Source organism: Pituophis catenifer, unplaced genomic scaffold (assembly GCF_029215685.1).
Source record: "Pituophis catenifer annectens isolate HBS135680 unplaced genomic scaffold, rPitCat1.0.hap2 SCAF_3, whole genome shotgun sequence".
NCBI lineage: Eukaryota > Metazoa > Chordata > Lepidosauria > Squamata > Colubridae > Pituophis > Pituophis catenifer.
This window is the reverse complement of record NW_027256883.1, coordinates 40,486,212-40,511,686: the sequence shown is the minus strand read 5'-3', so window position 1 is coordinate 40,511,686 and position 25,475 is coordinate 40,486,212. Positions and strand designations below refer to the sequence as shown.

Here is a 25,475-nt window from a genome sequence, read left to right as displayed (position 1 = left end):
ACTAGCGCAGCACTTCACAGCAAAAATAAAAACCAACAAAATCCAAATGGTCCAATCTTCCTCCTGCAAGGAAGGAAGAAAAGCAATGTCCATTTAAGGAAGGAGAAAGAAAAAGAAAGGAGGGGTGGAGGAACAAGACATTTTTTTCCCAGAGTGAATGACCCACCAGCAAAAATAGTCCTAAGTGCTTAGCGACCTTATATGTTCTAAATAAATGCAGAACTGCCTTGACTGCATAAAGCAATCCATGATGAAAAGACTTCCCTGCATTCCTCAGCGAAAAGAAGAGATGCATTTCCAAAATATTTTCAGGTAAGATACAGTGCTTTGTCCCTCTGCATGGCCCTATTGAAGAGAGGAGGAAGAAAAAAAGAAGTTAGGAGTCACATTAAAAAGCAAATTTAAGTGGGGACAAGGGATACTGTTAATCTCTGAATCCGTGCTGTGATTTTTCAAAGCTGCTGAAACAGTCATACTATATTTCATATTCTCATTAAACTCAGGCAAAGCTTTATTTTCACAGAGAGCTCATTGTTGAAAGGAAACCATATTCTTTTGATACTGGAGAAAAACCCGTGTGGAGAAACTCCAGAAATTTTATTCTCTCAAAAGTAATATTTATTCTGGTCGGGTATTTTAAAACCTCTTTTCGTTATAGCACTTTGTGGAGGGAGGTTGCAAATTAATAGTTCTTATAATTAGAAAGTATTGTGGCTGAATGAAAATACAATCTTTGCAAATTCCCTTCAGGTCATAAAGTCCAGTTGGATGTTAAATCTGACATCATAACTGAACTATAATTAGAGGAGTAAAGAGACAGGCAGGGAACTCTGCCTATGTAATAAGACATTATACTATCTTCTGAATCTGCCTTACAAGTTCCTCAAGTCTGGCCACAGAACAATGGCAGCCAAGACTCAAGGTTGACCAGAGTTATTTAACAAAGACTTCTTTATATAAGTTAATGTGATTTTCCCTTCTCAGTCTAGAATTTTTGAAATGTAAATCTTAGTTGTAGTGCAAGATCTTCTCACAAAACCTCTTAATTGTGGCATATGAAAATGATCCTTCTGTTAGCTATATGGACATTTATGCTAGCCTCTAGAATATATTTGTTGTATAAAAATGAAAATGCCTGAGTCCAGTTTTTGTTTTAAATGCTACTCAATGCCAGGTGGCATACACAGTCTGCTCACCCATTACTGCAGTAATCATTATTCCATTCCACAGTCTGTGCTGGGGGATTTCTGCACCCTGAACGAACATATTCCATTGCTTGGGTAACAACTTGTGCAGCTGTAGATGCTGGATTGATAATATTCTGATAATCAGGCTGGAGAGTAAAACCCTAGAAACAAAAACAAAATAAAACAAGGTTTAATTATGAAAGCTAACCTCTCAATTGAAAGGCTTGATAAAGTACCGAGTTGTTCTTCGCCATTCTGAAACTTGCAGCAAAAGAAAAATAGATGGGCACTTGTGGTTTCAGACAATAATTTTAATTGGTTAAGACAAATGCCAGACAACAAACTGCAATCATGTAGAGAGAATGTTGAGACAAAGAACAAAAACATTTTAAAGCTTTAAAAAAAACACCAAAAAGGAAAAACAAAACAAAACAGGACATTCAACATGAGAAAATAAAAGAAAGGTCTGTGTGTTTCTTGAAGCTCATATTTCAATTCAATCCAAGGATATTCTATTAGTTAATTCCAAGAATATGCAACAGAATCTTTTTGAAGGAGGCAGGCAGCAGGTGGCTGAGTGTTTTATTAGACTACACCTATTCACAATTATTGTTCTCAAACCCCTTTTATTTGGTTCAGCCACAAAAGGACCATCTGCTGCTTCCTTTATTTGCACTTCTTTCTCAACTACACAAAAAAAATCAACTAAAGCTTTTTAACCGTTGTTAGACTAATGTAGCAAAAAAACCAACAGCCCTCCCCCTCTAACCCCCACTTGCTGTTGTTTTCAACATGTTTAAATGTTTTCCAAATCAGAAAGCTGATCAGATTTTCAAGAACGCTTTATTGCCAAAAAGCCAGGAGACCTGCTTTATTGTGTATCATAATAGACCAACTAATTTTCACCGGAGAAAATAGAACAAACCAGACTAAAAAGAAACTTCCCAAGGACATCAGAGGATGATACATTAAGTAAATGTTCCGTTTAACTGAGCAGAACAAATTTGTCAGAAATTTCACTCTCTTCTCACTAGTTTATATTTGGCAAACAGAATAAATACCTAACTTAAACCAACAGGTTTCTAACTGACTATTTATCTTATTATTTCATGAGTAGCTCATGAGGCAGGGTTCATTTAACAAGGCTAAACTTTTCAAGCACTATTTATTTTCAGGTAGGCCAAGATAAAGAACTTATGAAGGATGGAGCCCTTAATTGCTCGAATATAAATTGCAATAAATTCACTTGGCCTATCAATGGAAGTTCTTACAGTATCTCCAGATTTACAGGCTCTTGTCAACTAATCTCAGGAATGGTTTAATATTATGATGGGGGATAATGTTTAAATTTAGCCGCTTTCTAATTATTATTTTTTCTATATGGCAACTAAAATAAAAAATATACAGCCTATATAATGATTGGGAAGGGAGGGAGAAAGGGAAAGAGTAGTTGCCCTTTTAAATGAATTCCAGATTTCCAAAGCAGATTTTAGTTTCTTTATAAAGGTTGGGGTTTTTTTTAAACAAACAAATAGGTTAGAAAATCTTGATATTTTTTGTTTCAGTGGAAAATAATAGTTAAAAGTATGCTACTAATATGCCTCTAATATTAGGAGTGGCTACAATATGAGTAAGCAAAAACAATGTATTTATTTTACTGCTGTACATAGCGTATTTGAGAACATCTGAATGTAATTTGGGGTGTCATATTTCTCTGAAACAGTCTTTTTAAAATTTTATTCCATGACATTTCTTTTTAATATAAATAAATCATATATGCTAATTTTTATCCTAGTTCTGTGATGTCTTGTTAAATTGTATAACACATAATTCTTTCCTAATCTCCTATGCTGCTCTTCCCTTAGGGTACTTTTTAAACTTTTCCACATGATAACTGTTTCTTTTAACTGCCGAGTTAACATTTAACTGCATTTAAATGTAGTATGTTAGCAATTCTTAAGAATGGATATTGTTTTAAATCTATAAATCTGTATTGGAGATTTTAACAGAGAATATTTCTTGTATTTTAAGTGAAACTATAATATTATAATGCTCATGTAATTTATGAGTTGTCTTGGGAATACTCTAAAACACAAGACATGCATTTGAAACAAAACAGTAATACAGTTTTCTCCAGGCAAATGTTAAAGATCATCTGAAGTATTCTTATACAGCAAACCTCAGCTTCTTTGTCCTTTCATTGTATGCATCAAAGAATGATTAATACCTTTTAAAAACATTGTGCTATCTGAAAAACTAAGGCTAATATTTTATTTAAGAATATTAAATTTAACCAATTATCCATATATCATAATTTATCCTGACATTTCTGTTTTGTATAATCCTGCATAAAATTAACTTATTTAAGATATACAATTAAATGCCAGCTTTAAAAATTCAAAAGAACTAAGTGCATCAAGAAATCAAGTGCATCCAATAAATTAACTGAATACCTTGAAATGAAATAATTGTAATAACCAGCCCTATATTTATCAGTTATGCACAAAATTTAATTTTAAAAATTTGTAAGATTAATGTATATTTTCAATCAACATATCCATCAATGTGTTCTTCGGTATAAGATATCAAATCTCCAACTTGTGACCTTTATAATTTTTGAGCCTTTTCATATATGCATATTCAGTTTCCTTTCTTGATAATTATAATTGAGCCATGATTAACTGCATTTTAATAGTAATTAAAAGCAAGTAAAGGCAAGCAATCCATGTCAATTTCAGAATTCAATGGGCTTCATTGAATTCAAAGTTAAAATAAGAAAAAAAATGTAACGTGACAAGTTCCAAACAATTAATTCATCTAACTGTGAATCTGAAAGTAAGTAAGAGCTGTGAACACAGGAGGACCTTCATTCATAGAGCTGCCCTTCAGAATAAATGCGTCAATATCCACAGCTAACATTGGAGTTGAATGGAGTTGTATTGTTTATACACAAACAGTATTTATATTTTGCAAAGGTTCACTTTTAACATGTTTCCTCCATTCCTATTATAACTTCCAAACACTGGATCAGGAGTTCTACTGCATCTCTGGTTAAACCTGAGGAACCACATAGAACAGGGATAAAAACCCCCAGCTTTTTAAAAAAACAAAACTTGTTTTTTTTTATTTCCACAAAAATTGATCTGCAACCTTTGAGTTGCCAACTTCCGTATTAGTCAACTGACCCACTGAACTGGTTCACAGTAATTCATGGATCAAAGCCTGGTGGAAGGGCTTGGTGGCTCAGTAGACTAAAAGCATTGTGATTAACACCAGCTGACTGCAATTACTGTAAATTCGAATCTCACCAGGCTCAAGGTTGACTCAGCCTTCCATCCTTTCTAAGGTAGGTAAAATGAGGACCCAGTTTGTGGGGGCAATAAGCTGACTTTGTATAAATATACAAAAGTATGAAGGCTATTGCTTAACACATTGTAAGCCGCCCTGAGTCTCTGGAGAAGGGTGGCATATAAATCAATTAAAAAAAAAAAAAGCACCTGCTGAAACAAGAAATTAAGATATGGGGCCGGTTCATTTTTTTTTTTTTTACTCTAGCTCCTGAACAAATCAACTGCATGATGTATTTTTGAAATGTATGGTTTGAAATTTTTCTATATATGTCTGTCTTGGAACTGACAACTCTGATCAGTTGATTTACTTTCTATTTTTGTTCTTCTTTACTTTCCGTTATTGCTCTTTTATATTTTGTTTTCTGAACAAAACAAAGCTAGATTTATTAATATTGAGAACAATAAGCAAAGTGTTATTGAATTAATAGCCTACTTTTCTGCTTCTGCTCAAGAAAGAATAAATAAGCTGTCATTTAAATTTTTATGCATATTTCCTTATTAATGAAGAGTTTCTTTTTCTATTGTTAATTGCAAAACAGTAGGATAAATGAAAGTACATCCTAATATTTCAGTTTCTTAGATTTAATTTGACAATTTTGTTGGTGTAATAATGCTTATTAAAATTTTATCACAAAGCTAATGGGAGAATATTAAAAATACAAACTGAGAAAATAGGGGTTCAAATTGTTTTTTTACTTACTCTCAAGAGCAGCTCATGAGAGGTCAGGTAAACTATTCTGACACAGAAACAGGTATCCATAGAAAAGATTTGCGCACAATTGTTTTAAAAATCATAAAACTGAAACTCTATGAACTAAAAACAGTGGTAAATGTTATGCGGTGTGCCACCCAAGATAAGATCAAAAACCATTTTGTGGCATGCCTTGAATTTTAAGGTTCATATCCTAGCTCCATGCTGAAATAAAAATAGGGCACTTGATAAAGATTAATTTGATGTCAGATGGCACATTTGCTCTTTAATTAGATTTCTGTATCCCTACTTGGGGGTTTTGTGTGGGCCTATAGCAAGTACAAAAAAGCTTCCAGTGAAACATAAACAGTGACCCTCATCTTCCCACTTTACCAGGAACTAATTTCATTTCCTGCCTGTCTAGAGAGGTATTTTCAACAGGCATCTATGTTTTGTCTTCACAACTGATTTATTCATCAATCTCAATGTGATGTTTTTTTAAACTCTTAAATTACATCCAAATTCTAAAGCATCTATTTATTACACAAGGAAATTGAAAATCTGTCTGTGTGATATCACACAAAGATTCTCCCTTAAGGTTATAAGGACAGTTGACAGATATTAATGATTTTTCTCCTTCTCCTAAACCACATTGAGAAAAACAATGTGAGGGGGAGTGAGTAGTAGAAGTGGCTAAAAGGAATGAAATATAACCAAATGCTTCCTGAATTTTGAAACTGCAGACAAAACAAGCCAATATTTTCTTTAAAAGCTAGTGCATAATCATAATGCTAAAGAAAAAAAATTAGTAAGAAGATTAGTAAGGTGTTTTTTGGATAGTGGTTACATGCCCTTTCCCTTAGATGTCTGTCATATACAGCACTATATGATTTCATATTTTTATGTGTTTCAGTATATAGTGCAGAATTAAGCAAGCACTTATCTTGGCTATTAAGGAGTTATACTACTTCTTTCCATTTTCCTATGGTTCAACTCCATCACTGCATTCAGTCACTTAGTTTCTCCCCAAACTCAATACCTTCTTATTAGGAAATTAGAACAGGTTACATATGATGGTGCAATTGACTATGTCCCAGTCACTGGGAAATGATCATTCTCTTGGCATACCACACAGGAAGCCACAACATTTTAAAATCTGCATTGCTAAACCTGACTAGGAATTATGGAATCCCTAGTCCATAATTCTTTTGGAAGACACAGACTGTTTTAATTAGCTTTTTGTAATTACAAATATACACACGATATGGTAAAGGTAAAGGTTCCCTTCGCATATATGTGCTGGCGCCGAAGAGCCAGCGCTGTCCGAAGACGTCTCCGTGGTCATGTGCCTGGCATGACTAAATGCCAGACACATGACTGGCACCTTCTGGTCGCTGTTACCTTCCCACCAAAGGTGGTCCCTATTTTTCTATTTGCATTTTTTATGTGCTTTCGAACTGCTAGGTTGGCAGAAGCTGGGACAAGTAATGGGAGCTCACCCCGTTATGCGGCACTAGGCATATGAACCACTGAGCTGCTAACCTTTCGATTGACAAGCTCAGCGTCTTAGCCACTGAGCCACCACATCCCTTCATGACATTAGAATAGATAAATGATACAAATCCAATGTTGAAAATAGCAATTTGACTTAGGGACACAGGTAAGAAAATAAGCTGACTCCTAGGCAGAACATCAATATTTAGGAAGGAAGCTGATCCCAAATTATTTGTATACTGCTTAAAAAATAAAGTATAGGGGTTGGACTAGAAGACCTCCAAGGTCCCTTGCAACTGTGTTATTCTGTATGCAGTAAATTAGCCTGTTGAATATTGCAATGCAAGAAATATATTACAAATCAAAATGAGGTAGTTTTTAAACCACAGTATGTTTTTATTCTGTTTTAATGAAAACTCTATTTACATTTTACGGGTAAGTAGGAAAATCTACGGTAAGTTACAAAAGGTCATTAGCAGTGCAAATAAAGATATCCATATTTATGTGATCTATTTCCTAGAACTCATTATTAAATAGTTTTACTTGAAAACAAAATGTGTAAGGTATACTTAAATTTATGATAACTACAAAGAAAATGCAGAACTGTTTTGCTTATGAATATTATAAGGAACTTTACTTAACTAGCTAGCCAGTTGTGATTTTTTTTTGCTAATGAATTTCGAAGAAAATACGATCAATGAGAAATTTCAGATAGAGGCAAAATCTTTAGGTGAAAAAGGAACATAATAGATTCATTTTAAAAATATATAAATTAAAGCACAGTGCGAAAAAATTTAAATGTTTGCGCTTATGAAAAAGGTTAGGTAATTTTGGCATGTGCTAACTTAAAACATCTGAATAACACATAGTACAAGGATCAGACTTACAAAAAAGGATACAACACATGTAAAAACTTATTTTCAGGCTATGATATAAATAGATGGCACTCCTATTATACTTTGTCAAATTAAATAATACCATACTCTAACAGAACTAATAGTGCAACCCACCGTTCTTCATTACAATAAAGTAGTGAAAGCTAGGATCTTCTATAATATTCCTACTTCTATGCTATTACCCACTTCTTAGCTTGGAGACATCACTTGAAAATGGAATATAGTTGTGGTATATATTCTAAAGTAGGAAAATGTGCTCTGCTTTAGATTCAGGTTTAAATCAGAATGTCCAGCTGAAATTTAGGTTCAGAAATATAATGTATCAAGTAGGTTAAATTGAGATATAATCAACAACAGAATTATAATATGGCTGTCCAGTTTCCACACAATATTTTAAAACTGGAATGTTTAAATGGTTAAGGAGCTGTGCATCTAGTTGTTCTTTCACTGTGGAGAAAAATGTTCTCCAAAGATTATAACTTTCTGAGAACTGAAAATCATCACCATATGAACATGCTCAATAAATTCCCTCCCACTGATGCTTCTCAAATGATGCCATAATTCTTTCTTGCAAGCAAACCTATACTCTCCACAATTAGGATCATTGCTTGTGGAATAGTCCGTACACCTAGAGTGATAGGTGTACAGAACAATTCTTTCCCTACAACTAGGGGTGAAATTCAGCAGATTCTGGAGAACCAGTAGTGGAAATTTTGAGTAGTTTGGAGAATCGGCAAATACCATCTCTGACTGGCCCCAGAGTGGGATGGGAATGGAGATTTTGCAATATCCTTCCCCCAGGAGTAGGGAGAGAATGGGGATTTTGCAGTATCCTTCCTCTGGAGTGGGGTGGGAATGGAGATTTTGCAGGTTCCTTCCCCTGGAGTGGGTGGAAATGGAGATTTGGCAGTATCCTTCCCCTGCCATGTCCACCAAACCATGGCCACCAAGCCATGCCCACAGAACCGGTAGTAAAAAAAAATTGAATTCCACTACTTCCTACATTTAATACTTTACTTCAGGATGCAGATGTCATTTAAGAAAGGTCAACAGGGACTGCTCATGTGCTGAGTTTCCTAATTTAACTACATAAGCTGATTAAGTAAACAAAAGAAATTATTCATGACATATATTGGGTGGTAAAGCTTAAAATTCGGCAAGAACTTACTTGTTGCATTGTTGGTGAATGTATAGCAGACTGCACTTGCATTGGCAACTGATTTCCAATGGATTGCTGCATTGTAAGTGTCTGATGTTGCTGTATACTGAGATGTGGATGAATTGGGGGACTCATCTGAAGGGTTGGTGGAGGAGTTACAGCCAGGTTGGCTATTGAAACAGTCACTGGCATTTGGTTGTTAGGCTTAGGTGCTATATTCCTTGGAATATTGGGATGTATGGCTGTTATATGAGGATTCATTCCTGTTTGTTGGTGGTAATGGGAACCTAAGTACATTGCTGAATGAGGCTGTGTGGATGCATGGAATACTGGCTGCTTTGGGCTCATCATCTGAGGTTGCTGGGATACCTTAACATCCACGGGTTCATTGTAGCTCTATTTAAAAAAGAAAAAAAGAAAAAGAAAAAAGCCCACCATCAATTAGTAGAAGTCTGAGATGTGCAGTTATCCTGAGAGACAAGACACTGATAATGTTAACATTAAAAAGAGCTTCTATAATTTTTTTTCTCAGTTTCCTGCATTGTTATTTTCTAATACCTGTATTATATACTTGATGTGCTCACATAAATGCAGTAAAGAGTACAGTATTAACTCCCAAGGGCTTGCCAGCAGATATGTACCTGAATAGTAATTTATATCTTAAGGAGAAGTTGAAGGAATAACTATTGAAATATGCCAGGAAAAAAAATTGACAAAGCCTTCCTTTGAAAGCATGTGGTTCTATGTCAAAACAAACAAGGGAAGCTTTCTATATGCCCTTATTCTATGACCTTCATGTCACATTTGGTCCATTTTAAAGTCAAAGTAACTTTAATGTGACTCTGAGCTTTCTAGGGTCACTGGAGCCTGTGAGAGCCATTTATATTCTTTCTGATATACGCACCATCACCACCAATCAGCATATATGCACATTATAGAAATTGCTTCATTATCTGTAATAATGTACAGTGGAAAAAAAATGATAACTTCATTTGCCCCATCAAGCTTTAATATGATAGCAACAAAAATGTATTTTCTCCAGTAAACTGCACAAAATTAAATGGAAATGATAAAGGGAATTCAATTCTCTGTGTATAGGTAAGAATATGTCTTTCATTTCTGCAGAGTGGTACATGTACATTTATGCACAGAGAAAAAAATATATTTGAAAAAGCAAAAAATACGAAGTGCTGCTTTTTAAAAACTAAGGCAAAAGTTGCACCAAAAAAGGTAGAACATATCAATGATATTTCATTCTTATACCAATAAAAATGGTAATAGAATTTAATTCTTCATAAAGTTCATTTTATGAGTGATTTGTAACAGTTGTTCCACCCAAATATTGCATACTATAGAGAGCTAAAAACTCTTTGAATGTTTTAGAACCCTGCCACCAGATTTGGAGTCTAAGTACTGATCCAAGTTATACCCAAATAAAAAAAGGAAACAAACAAAAACATTAATTTAGGAAAGAGTGGATATTGCCTGGAGTCCATGAATACTTCTGGTAATAATTTGAAAAGGGGGAGGGATGTCTTTCTGTGTGTGTGTATAATTTCCACACAGCTCATAATGTTTATAATTTCCCTAAGGGTAAAAATCCTAAGAATTTGTGCTGAAGGGTGAAGTTACAAGGGGCACAAGGAAAGCCACTAAATTGTTACAAAGTCAAACAAAAATCTGAAAGCTATACTTTTAGGATTTAGCAAGAAAAGTTTAAGTATATTAATTCAAAATCTAATATATTTTAAACTTCTGAGGAAGAGAAGATTATTTTTCTGTGTGAATTTCGAAGATAATTTAATCTTTATAAATTATATAAAAATGTATCTGCTATTCTATATTACAGGGTATAAGAATTACATATATTTAGAAGAATAATCATGAAGTCCTGGCAGTCAGATCTTAGTTGGATCTGATAGTGCATAACAGGACATTAACTAACCATCCTTGTAATCAGAACTCTAGAGCGGAGGTCTCCAATCTTGGCAACTTGAAGACTTGTGGAATTCTGGGTGTTGAACTCCACAAGTTTTCAAGTTGCCAAGGTTGGAGACCCCCGCTCTAGAGAAACTTGTGAATGCAAATTATTATTCAGCCATCTTGAATGCAGTGTAGGAATCCTTGAACCAAACATGAATACAAAGCATTATCTTTATGCATGATTCTCAGAAACTTGAGGGTAAGCATTTGTCTTATAATGAAGCTATTCTTCAGGGGTTGAAAGATTATAAATGATTTGTTACCACATATCTGAGATACAGAAATGGATCACAACTCAAAGAGCCGAGGTGGCTCAGTGGTTAGAGTGCTGTACTGCAGCTACTTCAGCTGACTGCTAATTCAGCAGATCAAATCTCACCGGCTCAATGTTGACTCAGCCTTGCATCCTTCTGAGGTGGGTAAAATGAGGACCCAGATTGTTGGGGGCAATATGCTATTTAGTATACTGTCTTTCTTGTAAGTTGCCCAGAGTCCTCAGAGAGTGGGTGGCATAGAAATACAATCAATCAATCAATCAATCAATCAATCAATCAATCAATCAATCAAGCTTGGTTTCCCTATTGGAGGTCCCAAATTCAATTCCTGGCATTTGAAGAAAAATAATTCTGCTTGAAAGTCTGGAAAATTATCACTCACTGTAAGAGTTGTCTTGTGGAGATGGCCAGCAAAAAAAAAATTAATAGACAGATAGACAGACAGACAGATAGACAAAGGAACTTTCTATATTTTGCTCTACATTGAAGTGGGTATGGGTTTCCTATCTTTTAAATTTCTTGGGATGGGTTTTTATGTTGTATTCTGTTGGAACTGGAAACATTCAGGAATATCTCTTCAACAGATGAAGTGACAAATCAACAGCAACAACAGCTATTGCCATTGGTAAATAATGAAAAGTGCTTGTTTTTTAGAAACAAAGTTACAGTTCACCATATCTTAAAAAATGCTGTATAATTTGTTAAACTACATGCAAAACTAATAAAAGTTGCAACTTAGAACAATGAAAAAGTTTCACCAGTATTTTAAACAATTTCATAATCTGAATAGCATTATCTAGAATGCTTTGTGAATTGATACTTTATTCTTTCATTTCTACATATCAAGCAAGTAGACTACAAACCACTTTTGTACAATGACGACGATGATAATAATGATTCTGTTGCTTTGCATGTACATTGAGAGCTTTTGCACCAGTGACAAATTCCTTCTGTATCTAATCACACTTGGCCAATAAAGTATTCAAGTTTGAAATAAAGCATTCAAGATTAATTTCAGTATCGCTGTTCATTTACCAGTGGCAAATTTCAGAATGGCAAAAAGGTTTGAGAATGCTCTGGCACATTTTCCAATATTATACCAGCATATATTTCTAACATCATTTTTAAATGAACATGGCTATTTTTAAAGTACTCCAAACAAAATAAAATATGCTAGACATGTTAGGAAAATACGTCAAAACAGTTGGCCAGTAAAGCTGCTGGTTGGCAGTTGTGACAATCACTAGACTGGAATTCTGATATCTGAAGTCCAATATTACACCACACCAGGTTGAAGAAGTCAACTTTGTAGTGACTATTTTTTATTTCCAGTCCTGCTCATAGTTTCAGCCTGAAAAATTCTGTGACAACTGAAACCCATGTTACCTTTGATACAAGGCTTGCTCTATACGCAGCTAACTGCTTCAGATATTCTTTCTTAGCAGCTTCAGTTTTCTTTTTATATACCTTTAAAAAAACAAAAGGAAAAAGTCAGTAACAAAGTTAATGTTGCTTTTACATAAAATCTCATCCTTAAGAATATGTTTATTAAAACAAGCATTATTCTTTTAATTATCTGCTTCCTATAACTTATTCTCACAATTTTCTCACAGATTCTGCCAAGAGTGATGTGAAGCATTAACCTAAGAACTAATTATTTAAAAAAAGAAAGGAAGAAAGGGCTTCAAATATATAGTTATTTTGATCAAAACTACCATAATTGCTAGACACATTATTACATTACCCTCACTAACAGCTCTTCCAAATGTGTTGAATTACAACCCCAATACTTTTCAGTTACCATGAATGAAGCATTTTTGGCAATGTATTTGTGATGATCATAACATAAAGTTTTTCACTGGTTAATATATCAATCAAATTAGGTTCATTTTGATAAAAAAATTATCATACACAATCCTGATTCAATGAAATTAAATCTGGGCGGAGTTTGATATGGTAAGACATAGGAAACAAGGCTTAGCATGTTTTGCTACCTTTCTCTGCTCCCCAGGAAGATACCATTCTGCCTTGCTTTAAGGGACAATTTTCACAATCAACTGAAGTACTGGTTAGCAATACAATTTTCACCTGAGATGCTTGCCGACTCCAAAATAATGATGCATGTCTGACAGATAGTACATTGAAATAATAAGAAAGCCATTATTGTAATGGCTATTCAACATCATGAACCTGTCATAACAGTAATAGTAGCAACAGTCATCAGCAACAAACTCAGAAGGAAATATGAATACATCATTCTGAAAACATCAATTAACAAACATCTACATCATGTGTAAATGTCATGATCTAAAATATAGGAAAATTCAGTAGGCAGATATTCTGTAGCGCTGCATAAAATACCATACACCAACAGGTTCAAACACTAAGTCTTTGCTTCTTTATACTGGAAATAAACCATGGATATAATTTATTATTTTTTGTTTGTTTATCCAATTTATATGGCTGCCCATCTCACACAAAGTGTATAACAAAACATACTATTAAAACATATTACAAAACCAATTAAAATAATTAAAACAGAAATTATGTCTGAATTGGTAGTTGATTAGGATATTTTTGTTTAATGCTTGATTGTTTTGTCTTGGTATTGCTCTTGGTGTTAATTCCTGCTGACCTGAGTGTTGATTTCTGTTGATGTTCTGGTGTTTTTGTTTTAGTTTCAGCTTTTAGTCCTAAATAGTGGCTGTTGCCATGTTTACACTGTGTGTTGTAGATGACAGCTGTTTTTTCTTCTTGGAATAGTGGGCCTTTTTAATCTATTTTACTATGAACCTATTGTCTCCATGATGTATATTCAGAAAAAGGCTCTGTTTTTGTAAGTTTGCAGTGATATATTTCAAACTTATTAGGCCCATAAAGCTGAGGCATATACTTCCAAGTAATGCATTTCGAAACTATAAAAATATTTATGAAACAGCACTGTATTGTTACAAAATGAGCGTTTTTTATTCCATCAAAGTGATAGTTTTGATAGCATACAAGTTTCTCTTATCTTTGCTGGAAAAACCCTACGTTTTCTTAAAAGAATTAAAGATTTTGCATCTCAGGAAAATATAAGATCATCATTAAAAAACAGACGTCTTATGATTCCAAGGTTATACATATAGAATGAAATTAGAATAATATGTTGATTTTAACTGTGTGCTGGCACGTGTACATTCTTTTGCAATTTTTGCAGATTGCAAACCTTTGCACATTTTGTTTTGGTAAGGATTTATAACAAGTAATCTTTCTGAGTTGATTGGTTGTAGTTATTGCTAAAATGTATTGTTTGCTTCAAGGAAATGAAACACCGATTACTTGACAGTTTTTCCTCTCTGGCAGCTAAAATTAAATTTGCCTGACCTGAAAGAACAGGCAAGAATGTAAATTGCACTCTCTTTGAATACATCTGCATAATTTTGTTATTTCATATTCAAAACAAATACTAAACATAATAAGAATAATAGATCACAGATTTATTTCTGACATTTCTCATTTCGTATGTCCAATTAATGGTAGTTCTATAGAACTTTATACATAGGTACTATTATGGCAGTTCATCATATAGATACCATTTCCTATTTAGTCATAGACTATTTAATACTCGATACTCAAAGGTTAAGGATATGGAAGAGAGTAATTAATATTATTTTATAGCTGAAATATAACAAAAGATTCTAAGATGGAAAACACACCATTGGAGTAATAGACGTAGCTGAGCTACAAGACCCACAAGTCAAATGTTCTATAAAAATCCACATTTCACTACAAATAGTGCTTTTATTATGATGTCATCTGCAAAAAGCAATCTGCCCAGCAACTATTTATTAACATCATGGAGGAGCTTTGGAGTTAAAGAAGGAAAATATATGAGGGGTCCATGGTACTCTCTGAACTGGGTTGTTTTCTTGCAGACATTTCAATCTATCTGTCTGTCTGTCTGTCTGTCTGTCTGTCTGTCTGTCTATCTATCTATCTATCTATCTATCTATCTATCTATCTATCTATCTATCTATCGGTTCGATTTATATGCCGCCCTTTTCCAGAGATTCAGGGCGGCTTACAACGCGTAGCCTTCATACTTTGTATATACCTGCTTAGTAGAGCTTTCGGGCCCCCCCCAAGCGGTGTTCTTTTTTATACAAAGTCAGCTTATTGCCCCCACAAACTGGGTCCTCATTTTACCTACCTTGAAAGGATGGAAGGCTGAGTCAACCTTGAGCCTGGTGAGATTTGAACTTGCAGTAATTGCAGGCAGCTGGTGTTACTTAACAGTACTTTAGTCTGCTGCACCACCAATATTCACACATTACATGCAATAATTCTTCAGCTTCATCATGTACTATGATTTAAACGTGAACAGTTGTGAATTAACTAAAAATCATAGTTGTGATTTAATTAAAGATCTAATTATCTTTAATTTAAACAATTTTAACCATCTGAGTAATTTCTGGAGAGCTAAATTCTCTTTTATCAATTTATACTGGTAATGGCATTTACTGCATTTACCACTCACCTGATCATTTGCCAGCATCTGGTACCTGCAATAGCAGATATTGATCAGAGGTGACTTAGACCTGGCCAATAAAGGTATCTGAGCTATGTGTGACTTGATTGGGTATATATTGCCCCACCCAAGATCTGGTACTAGCAATATTGATTAGAATGCGAGGCCATCCTCACAGAGTCAGATCTGCTGGTAGTTGAATCCAGATCATTATCTTTTGGTGCCACCAGCTTCAGCATGTTTATAAACTGTAGGCAGCTAGAGACATGAAATGAATGGCAGGTGCAGCTTGGTGGTACATAAAATACTTATGAGAGACTCTGCATTTCATCTACTTCTTTCTACAGATGCTAGATATTGCAACCTTCAATCATATACTGTAGATGTATTTAAACTCTTAAAGAAAATTGCAGATGAGATACATTCTCACCTATAATTTTTCAGGGTAAAAAAATAAACTGTGATTAACTTTGAGAAGCCAATTATGACCATTTTCTATTATTGCTGTAAATAAACTATTAGATATAACATCTAATTGTGTAGAATCCAAGCATTTGTTTCATTTCTCTATTGGTGTACTTTATTTGATACATACTGTTTTCCTATTTTCTCATATCATTATCGTGCACACTTCTAAGCCATTTGATATCACTGTATTATATAGTCTTTCAGATTCTAATATACTATCTTTATCTACTGGAAGGAAAGAGCTCCAAAGTGTATCATGGTTAACAGAACTAGTTGAATCTTATTCACGTATACTAAAATATGTAATAGATGAATGCATTACAACTGACAATGTGGATGGAATGCAGAATCCCTTATAAGTATTTTATGTACCATCAAGCTGAATGTACAATCATCTACAATTGATATTATAGACAGAAAGTGAAAGGAAAATGATTTATACAGTAAGCAGCACTAGTAAGTAAAGACAACATAAGCAACTATTTGTAGATTATTCAGATAACTTTTGCTGCTTTTTTTACTAGCTCAGTCCATAAGCTACAAATTGGGGGAGACGAATTCTAAATCTAGCAGCCAATTTCTCAGAAGATTTTGATTAAAGATAATCAGTAGAGATTTCTTTCAAAGATCTTGACTTTTGTGAGTTCTAGTCCTCCCTTAGGCATGGAAGTCGGCTGGGTGACTATGGGCAGTCACTCTGTCTCAATCCAACCCACCTCACAGGCTTGTTGTTGTAGAGAAAACAGGAAGATGAAGGAGTATTAAGTATGTTCGCTGCCTTGAGTTATTTATAAACAATAATAATGGTGGGATAAACATCAAATAAAAAATCAAATCAGATTTAGATGTTTTGGAACTGCTTATGCTGGTTTATAAAGAAGCACCCTTTCCTCATAGTAACTTATTTTGTGAAAGGCCCAATTCAGGCACTTAAGACTTCAAACTGGAATCCAAATTGTCCTGATCTAGAAAAAGAGGACAAGATGTTCATCAAATGTGTACAACCTAATAAGTATTTATAATTTTTGTTACTGACTGGGTGAGATCTAAGTTACTTTTTATAGAAAGGCAGAAATCAAACTATTGAAAAGTAAGCCCAACCATACATGGTGGTATTAAGACTTCCAATTATTTGAAAATGGCATACTCTCTTTCATTAACACAATGCTTGAGAATAAATTTGTGGATTACAGTTAAAATGACTGAGTAATTTGAGTCAACATTAGAAAAATAATTTTATTCTATTCTTGAATGAAATTCTAATGATCAAAAACTCAATGAATCTCTACATTCTGGACCAGCTCTGTCAAACTCTTCGCGCATGGACCGGATGTGTAATATGCTGACCACACTCCCGCCTGATTTAGTGAAGGTGAAAAAAGTTCCAATATGTCATGTGACACCGCCCTGATAACGTGAGTTTGACACCCTGTTCTGGACCATTAAAGTTAGGGAACAGCAAGTTGTATAACAGCCATGGCATAAAAGAAGTGTAATTTTTTGTCAATGTAGTAGAAACAAAGCATTTGAATTCAATTAAGAATTACTATATTAATAGGTAAGTTGCCCCCAAATTATATCATCATCAGTGGGTGATTCCTATGTAAGATGCAACAAGTTTGATGAAAACATCTGAATTAACTTTAGGATAATTTGTGCAAAACTGCAGATAATTCTTAATCTCTGGATCACCTCCAAATCCACAGTGAAAACTATATTAACTATATTTGGTCTGCAAGGAAGCCTCCTGGCAACAGACATATTTTATCAACAGCTTGGTTTACAGTCTATTAAGCACAGTTGTAATCCAAAGAGTAGAAAGCCACAAACAATCTGTTTAAAACACACAAAGATGACTGTTTACATATGAAAGCATAGCATTTTAAAAACACAACGAAAGTAATTTTATTAGAAAATTATGCCAAGAAAGAAGTGCTACTGGAAATGGATTTTTTTGTGGGTGGGGGATACTTTCTGCATTTTCCTCTTTCTCTGCAGCCCAGAGAAATTGACTATCCCTGAAGACTGCCAATATCTAGGAGATACCTTCTCAGCATGGCTTCATTCTTCCTTAGTGATACTGCTGCCAAATGTTAGTTAGTTTACAACAAACATTACCCATCATGACTTGATTATAAAAAAAGATTGACTTGGCATGTATTATTGACTGTTACAGATGCATTGGTGATTGAGTTCGATCTTGTTATCTGATTTATAACACTGTTATAACGCTGTTCACTTAATTTTTCTAAACAGCATTACTTCTAACTAAAGGATAAGTTGGGGGAGTTTCCACCAGTTGATAGAACACCATCTCTCTTATTGGAAGACCTATAGTTGTCAATTGGTCAATGAGACACAGTAGGGATTCTGATGGTAAAGCACCAGTCCTGCTGTCCAAAAGAAACTGACTGAGATAGTAGTCTAGTAAAGTTTGTAGCTTAAGCTTCTCCCTGGATTTTTAAGAGCTCCAGATAATGAAACAGACCAGAAGATGTTCATAGTGCATAAGATATAAATATTCTAGGGAAGTTTTTGAGCATATGTTAATGTAAAGAGTCATGTTCTCTGTGACAGTGAAAGCTGAAAAAATTACTTTGAAGCTTAAATTGCATCTTCAAGTAGTCATCAAACAGCTTTTGTTACAAATACTTACTGCCACTTACACTTAATATTCCAGTGTTACAACATTTAAAGGTCTGTTGAGATAAATTTGCAAGGCAATTCAAAATTAAAATAACTTTTGGCGGTTTTTAAAAAATTTTGCTTGTTGAAATACTATAATGCCTACTGAGAAGTCCAATGTACTGTCTATATATGAAGTTATTTTCAATTTTTGAAACCTGAGAATATGGACATGATGCTTGAAACTTCTTGGGTACACATGCCCTCTTGAACAATGCTTGTATTGGGTTAGTTTAATTGAATGATTGACTGGATACACCTGGGAATGAGAAATACTGTACGTCTTCATGTGACAGAGTAAGGTATCAGACTTAAAGGAGACAGTAGTCTATCCATGCTTTGAAACATCAACTATTAACCAACCATTATTCCCCTTTCTTAAATGGTATCTGTGCAACTACCATGTTAACATTCTTGGGGAACATTTTTAAATTTTGGTTGAAGTTTGGTTTTGAGATAGAATCAACTTCCAAATTACATTATACGAAGGAGAAACAATAGTAATGCATCTAGTAATAGTCATCAGAAATGTTGAGTCTAGTGGTATCAATAAACTAATAATAGCTAGAAATCTGAATAAGAAAAGGCTGGGTATCTTCTAAACAAGTATCCATATTAAGACATCTATGTATATATTGTGATACAGAAGATAATGGGCCAAAATTTTGCTTTATCTCTTATCATCTTAAAGAACAAAAAATCAAATTCAGACTAATCTTGATGTCACCTACATTCTATACCAGATTGTGCTTTTGTGGAAGCAAGGGAGTGAAGGGAGATGGGTAGGAATTCATATTGGTGGATGGTTGGTGATTCTCAGCAAAGCTTTATCCATAGCCTGTTGAAGGTCTGAGTGCAACAGAATACATAGTAAGTTATTTTGAATTTCAAGGGGATGAAGTTGAGGGTGAAGATGTTTGGATGTAGTCTGTGGTCTGTGGCCTGAGAGAGGGGGTATAGGAATTAGAAGTGGGAGGCACTGTATTTCAATGACTTTTCTCTTTTCTATAATCAGAGATAGCTGATATTGGCAGGGAAGAAGGAATTGAGTCAGACATCCATGACTGTGGAATGCTTTAAGGCTCAATCCTGAAGATTATTCAGAAAGTTGAAGCAGATTCAGAATGCAGCAGCATGTGCAATTATGAGCATGCCATCACATAGCCATGTAACACCTCTGCTATGTGAATTTAAGATTTCCGTCCTATCCTACTCTGACTGCTGCCATCCCATTCTGTTTCAAGTAAGGAAAAATATCATAACAAAATATCTTTAAATTATAGAAAATACTGGATTCTTTCTCATACTTGATACTTAAGCATGGAGCATTAATATTCTTTAATCAGTTGAAAGATAATGAGGTGGAAACTGTGTTAAGAGAAGGAAGTAATGCTATATTTATCTGAAAGGAAGATAAGTCCCAAAAGACTTTGTAGAAAAACCTAATTTGTTTCTATCATATTATTTTTAGTGAAGCTGAAATGGTCTTTCCCCTCTAAAGATAAATTATTTGGAGAAATATATTATTTGAGAATTTGCATACTTATATAATCAGTCATACTGAAAGTCTGTTAGTACATTTGTAACATACTTCATTTTTTATGTGTTACATATAACTATTTGAATATTTAATTTTTTTCTCCTGTCTCACATAATGTCTAATATCGATAAGAAACTGTCTGCAAAAAAATTACTAGATTGTTCGTATCAAATTGCTCATCTGAAACATAGGAGAAATAAGGTATAAGTATGGAGATCTTCTGAGATCTTCTACATTATGTCAGACCTTCCTTCCTTCCTTCCTTCCTTCCTTCCTTCCTTCCTCCCTCCCTCCCTCCCTCCCTCCCTCCCTCCCTCCCTCCCTCCCTCCCTCCCCAAAGCAATAAGGATCTTGACATTGCAAAAAATATACACAACATCTAAATCAGCAATGCTACATTATAAACAAAGACATGCACAATCAAATAACTAAAACTAAAAAGTAAAGAGAGGAGAAAAACAACTAATCTTATCAAATAAAAGCTTCAATTCTGTAAATTTTCACATACATATATCAGTGACATCAATTTAAACTCTAAATGTTGGGCAAAAGCCTCTGGTTTTAAAATTTTCCTGAATTCTAAACAGGGAAGAGAATACTCTGATTTTGTCCAGGAGGCTGTTCTAGACAAGAGGCAAAGCTTTGCTCTTGCTCACTTCTTGGAAGTGGGAAATTACTAGCTGTTTCTCCAAAGATGACTGTTTAATCAGATGGTTCTAATGGAAGTTTGTTATTTTATAATTGCTAGGAGAACATGAGGTATGCTGATGTACTATGGGTCTACTCTCACAGCTCTTTCTAAAATGAGAGACCTTTCTTTTACTCGATAAATGCCATATCTGACACATATCTGATATCAATATAAAGACAAGTTATAAAGTAAATGTGAATTATATGAAATATGGATTGTATGATATATGACATATTTCTGTTTAGTAAATGCATTTATTTCCTATTCTTGTATCTTTGTAAAACAAGGGAAAATGAGAAAATATTAGAAAATAATTTTCTATGGTCACATGAAAGGTAAATGTGGTATGTTTAACTTATATTGGATATCATAAAAATATGTTCTTTGAGATTTACAAATCTTGGAGCAAGGCCCAACAAATTCACAGAAAATTGTAAACAGTTCAAAACATATTTAGTATTTTAAAGTATTATAAAGCTGTTATTTGATAAAGAAAAAGGTATTATAAATACAAATACTGGTTGTGTGCTCAAAAGATTTACACTTTCTAAAGCATAAGACATATTGTGAGTGTCATTCACTGATACTGAATAAGCTGCAGCATTTATCTAGTGGGTTTATGAGCACCAGTGAGGAGTAAATGATTTGATTTTGTGGGCTCAGAGGATTTGTCAGCTGCCTCAGAAGTATAATTCTAGCTCTTCATATCCCTGCTGCTTCTAATTTAGCAGGACAGGCTCATAATTGAAGCAAATTAACTATTTACACTTGCCACTTCTACCAGGCGAAAGAGGATGTATCAGCGGGAAAGACTGAGTGGGAAATTAAATCCTTCCCACTTGTGTCAGATCTGCCCTTATATAAACACATTAACAGTAATTTCATGAGGCGTCAAACATAGGAATAAATACTGAGGGATAAAATAATGAGGTGTTGCTATTGAGCTGAACTGTTGCAGCTAATATTCCTGAGAACAAATTATGCAGCCCTGAAAGAAAGCATATGGTACAGCATTCCAACCATTCTCTGGAGTGTCTTATCTGATGATAACAAATCTTTCCTGAGGAACATAACCCTGCCCTGCTACCTTAACCAAGGACATGGATTAAATAAACATGCACATTCAAATTCACATGTACTGAGATCAGCTAGTCTGGCTATGACTCAGCTAAGATCGATGTTGTTACAGATGTGAACTTTGTGCAACACATTTTGTGTGGGCATGGAATTCCATTTTCAAGAAAACTACCTGATGTACTGAGCTCTGTGTGATATCAAAGTCATTCACAACAACATAAAACAAGGACAATTTGTTTCTAAGTTGCTTTTGCTATTATATCTGCACTGGGTCTTTGAACTTAAGAAGTTTCATTTAATACATTTACATCTGATTCTGATTTTAAAAAAATGTTTAAGGCTACAAAAATAAATAAAAAGAATCTGTCATGCCACCTTTTAGGACATAGAGTAATAGGGTATTTATTTTTAAAGAAAGCTTTGCCTTTAAATCTTAAGTCACTGTGTGTCCAGTTCCTCTTGCATAATGAAAAAGCACACCCAGAAGGAAAAAAAAAACCCTAAAGAAAATTTGTTACAAAGAACTGAAGTGTAAAAGGCCTACTATGAAGGCAGTGCAGGGAGAACAGAAAAAAATGAGGAAAATTGCACAAGGTCAATAACCCTTAGTTTCTATGAAAAGAATATTCAAAGCCTCACATGAATATAAATGTAGGAATAAAGGGGGAACTGAAGGTCTGATATAATTTGTATATTTTCAGAAATAAAAGCTAGGATGCACAATAGATAGATCCCAATAACATTCCACTTACACATGTGCAAGAAACAATCTTTGCTGATCTTTTATCCAGCCACTGATGCATTCTTATCACACTGTTTATACTGAGGCCTGCCTAGCAATCAATCAATCATGGTAGACCTACTATATACAATTTCCACATATAAACAGGTTAGCTCTTATTGGTTACATCCAATAAGGATTTATATGGTCATTTAAATCTTGGCTGGGTAGCTTTCTAGGTGCATTTTTGGTTCCATCCTACATAACTTTAATTTGGAAAGTCAGCATTAGCATCAGAAGAGAAAAAAGTGAGAAAAAGGCTGAGTATTTTTATATAGAACAGATTTTGAATACAATGTATGTTCTAAAAGCCTAAAACAAACTTTTAATATACTAGGATATAAAATATTTACATTTGACAGAAAGAATCCTATATGTAAATTATAAGTAATATATTTAGCCCATCGTCTCACTTTAAGCAATAAAAACTGCTGTGCATGGATGTGTATGTGTGTGTATTCAGTACAAAAAACAAATTCCTCTTGATACATCCTTTTTTTTTTTTTTAAATTTGATTTATATGCCGTCCTTCTCCGGAGACTCAGGGCGGCTTACAATGCGTTAAGCAATAGCATTCATACTTTTGTATATTTATACAAAGTCAGCTTATTGTCCCCACAAACTGGGTCCTCATTTAACCTACCTTAGAAAGGATGGAAGGCTGAGTCAACCTTGAGCCTGGTGAGATTCGAACTTACAGTAATTGCAGACAGCTGGTGTTAATCACAATGCTTTTAGTCTGCTGAGCTATCAGGCTCTTCAGCACTGCAGCATTTTGCAGCATTGATAAGCCAATCTAAGTATTCTTAATTCACTAGCATATAATAATAATGGCTAAACTTAGCTGGCAGATAGCAATAGCATTTAGGCTTATATACCACTTCACAGTGCTTTACAGCTCTTTCTATTTTGTCAGTCTATTTTGCCCAATAATCCAGGTCCTCATTTTACCGACCTCGGAAGGATGGAAGGCTGAGTCAACCTTGAGCCTGGTGAGATTTGAACCACCAAATTGCAGGCAACTGGCAGTCAGCAGAACTAGCCTGCAGTGCTGCAGTCTAACCACTGCGCCACCACGGCTCTCAATGTTGCTTGGTTTAAATTAATGGAGAACTGATCATTGTTTGAATTTTGTTTTAAGGTTTGAATAATATGAAAAGATGTAGCAAATGTCCGTATTTGCTTTATTGCACGTTCTTTAATCCATTACACATTTGTTTCTCTATAATTTAGAAGAGAAACTGTCAAACTGTAGTGATTAACACAGATTTCCTTTAATAATCGACATAGTAGTGAAATAAACACAGCTGGAAAATGAGAAACCCTTGGATGTTTCCATCAATTAGCATAAACATATCTGGCAAACACTTGAAATAACTGTCTGCAATGATTTGTGTGTAAATTCTAAAAAACAAGAGGCAAATTAATTAATGTCATATTTAGAATGGGTGTCAGGACACTGACACCCTAATAGGTGAAGTGAAGGTAGCAATAGTAAAAAGTAGTCTCTAGAGATCCTAGCTTACATAGAATACAGTGAGTTGCTTAGGGTAAAACTGGACTTTGGTTGCATTTATGCTATATTGGCCAAAATAAGCACCAACTGATCAGTACTTTCTTTATGCTGCAAGAAGTAATGTAATTATACATTACTATTGTAATATTAATAAGTAATAATCTAGTCTATAGTTTCTCCTACTAAAAAGATTCTATAGAAGACTTCATTGATGAAAACCATGCATTCTAATAGAGGTGATGAGGGCAAGAAAATAAGCTCCACAAAATAAGGATAAGGAAATTTTTTATAGTGTGTAAGCAGAAAGAAGAAAGTCACAAAGAACAAAGGGGAGCAAAGAATGGTTGACATAAAAAGTGATTTTTAAAAAAGACAAACATCGTCATCAATTTTGACAGAAATAAAAAAAATGATTTGAAAAATGTGCAAAGAAAGCTAAGCAAGATATTTCCAGCAGTGAGAATAAAAATAAAAGCCAGGAAATGTAAAGAGACTGAAGTGAATGAATGCTGGAAGGAGTGTTCTAAGGCATGCAAATGCTGATAGAAAAGCAGTACAGCAGTTGCAAGGAATTAATTGATAATGTCTGTATTTAAGAGCATGCTTCTGCCCACTTTGTTACATGCGAATAAGGACTGGATAAATCAAAAGAAATGTAATAGTTGAATTCCGTGGGAATAAGATACCTAAAGTATGCATGAGAAAAATAAAACAAAGTTATGATCAAGAATTAACGGATGCTGAATGAATGTAGAGCTGTGGTGGCAATGTGGTGAGAATACAGTATTGCAGGGTGACTGCTCACTGCTAGAAGTTTGATCCTTAGTTGCTCAAGGTTGGCTCAGTCTTCCATCCTTCTGAGGTCGGTAAAAAACAAAGAAAGATGCTAATTCTTTTTTTATCTGATATGTACAGTAGCTTATATTTAGAAGAAGCAATAATTTTACAGCTGTTAATCTGAATCCTATTATATTTTCGCTATTTTGACCATGTTACTAATGAAGAAGTGCTGCAAAAGAATTTAGTCCCCAAATTACAGAACATTGTCGCATACAAGAGACATAGGTAACATAGGTCATATACTCCTCATGGAGAATAATCAAATTCCCAACAGGGCAATGAGTTCCTGATGCCAAATGACAAGAGGATGCCCTTGAAATACATGCTAAGAA

At 34.3% G+C, this 25,475-nt stretch overlaps 1 protein-coding gene across 1 annotated transcript in view; it reads right to left on the bottom strand.

The window, feature by feature from the left end:
- Positions 1–262: 262 nt before the first annotated feature.
- Positions 263–25,475, bottom strand: part of TOX (thymocyte selection associated high mobility group box) — a 195,559-nt gene continuing 170,346 nt past the window's right edge. The window contains exons 6-9 of the mRNA XM_070942264.1: positions 12,422–12,502; positions 8,787–9,173; positions 1,197–1,348; positions 263–345 (exon numbers count right to left, since the gene is read on the bottom strand). Of these exons, the coding sequence (XP_070798365.1) occupies positions 309–345; positions 1,197–1,348; positions 8,787–9,173; positions 12,422–12,502 (657 nt within the window). The 3' untranslated portion in view covers positions 263–308. The remainder of the gene's footprint in view (positions 346–1,196; positions 1,349–8,786; positions 9,174–12,421; positions 12,503–25,475) is intronic.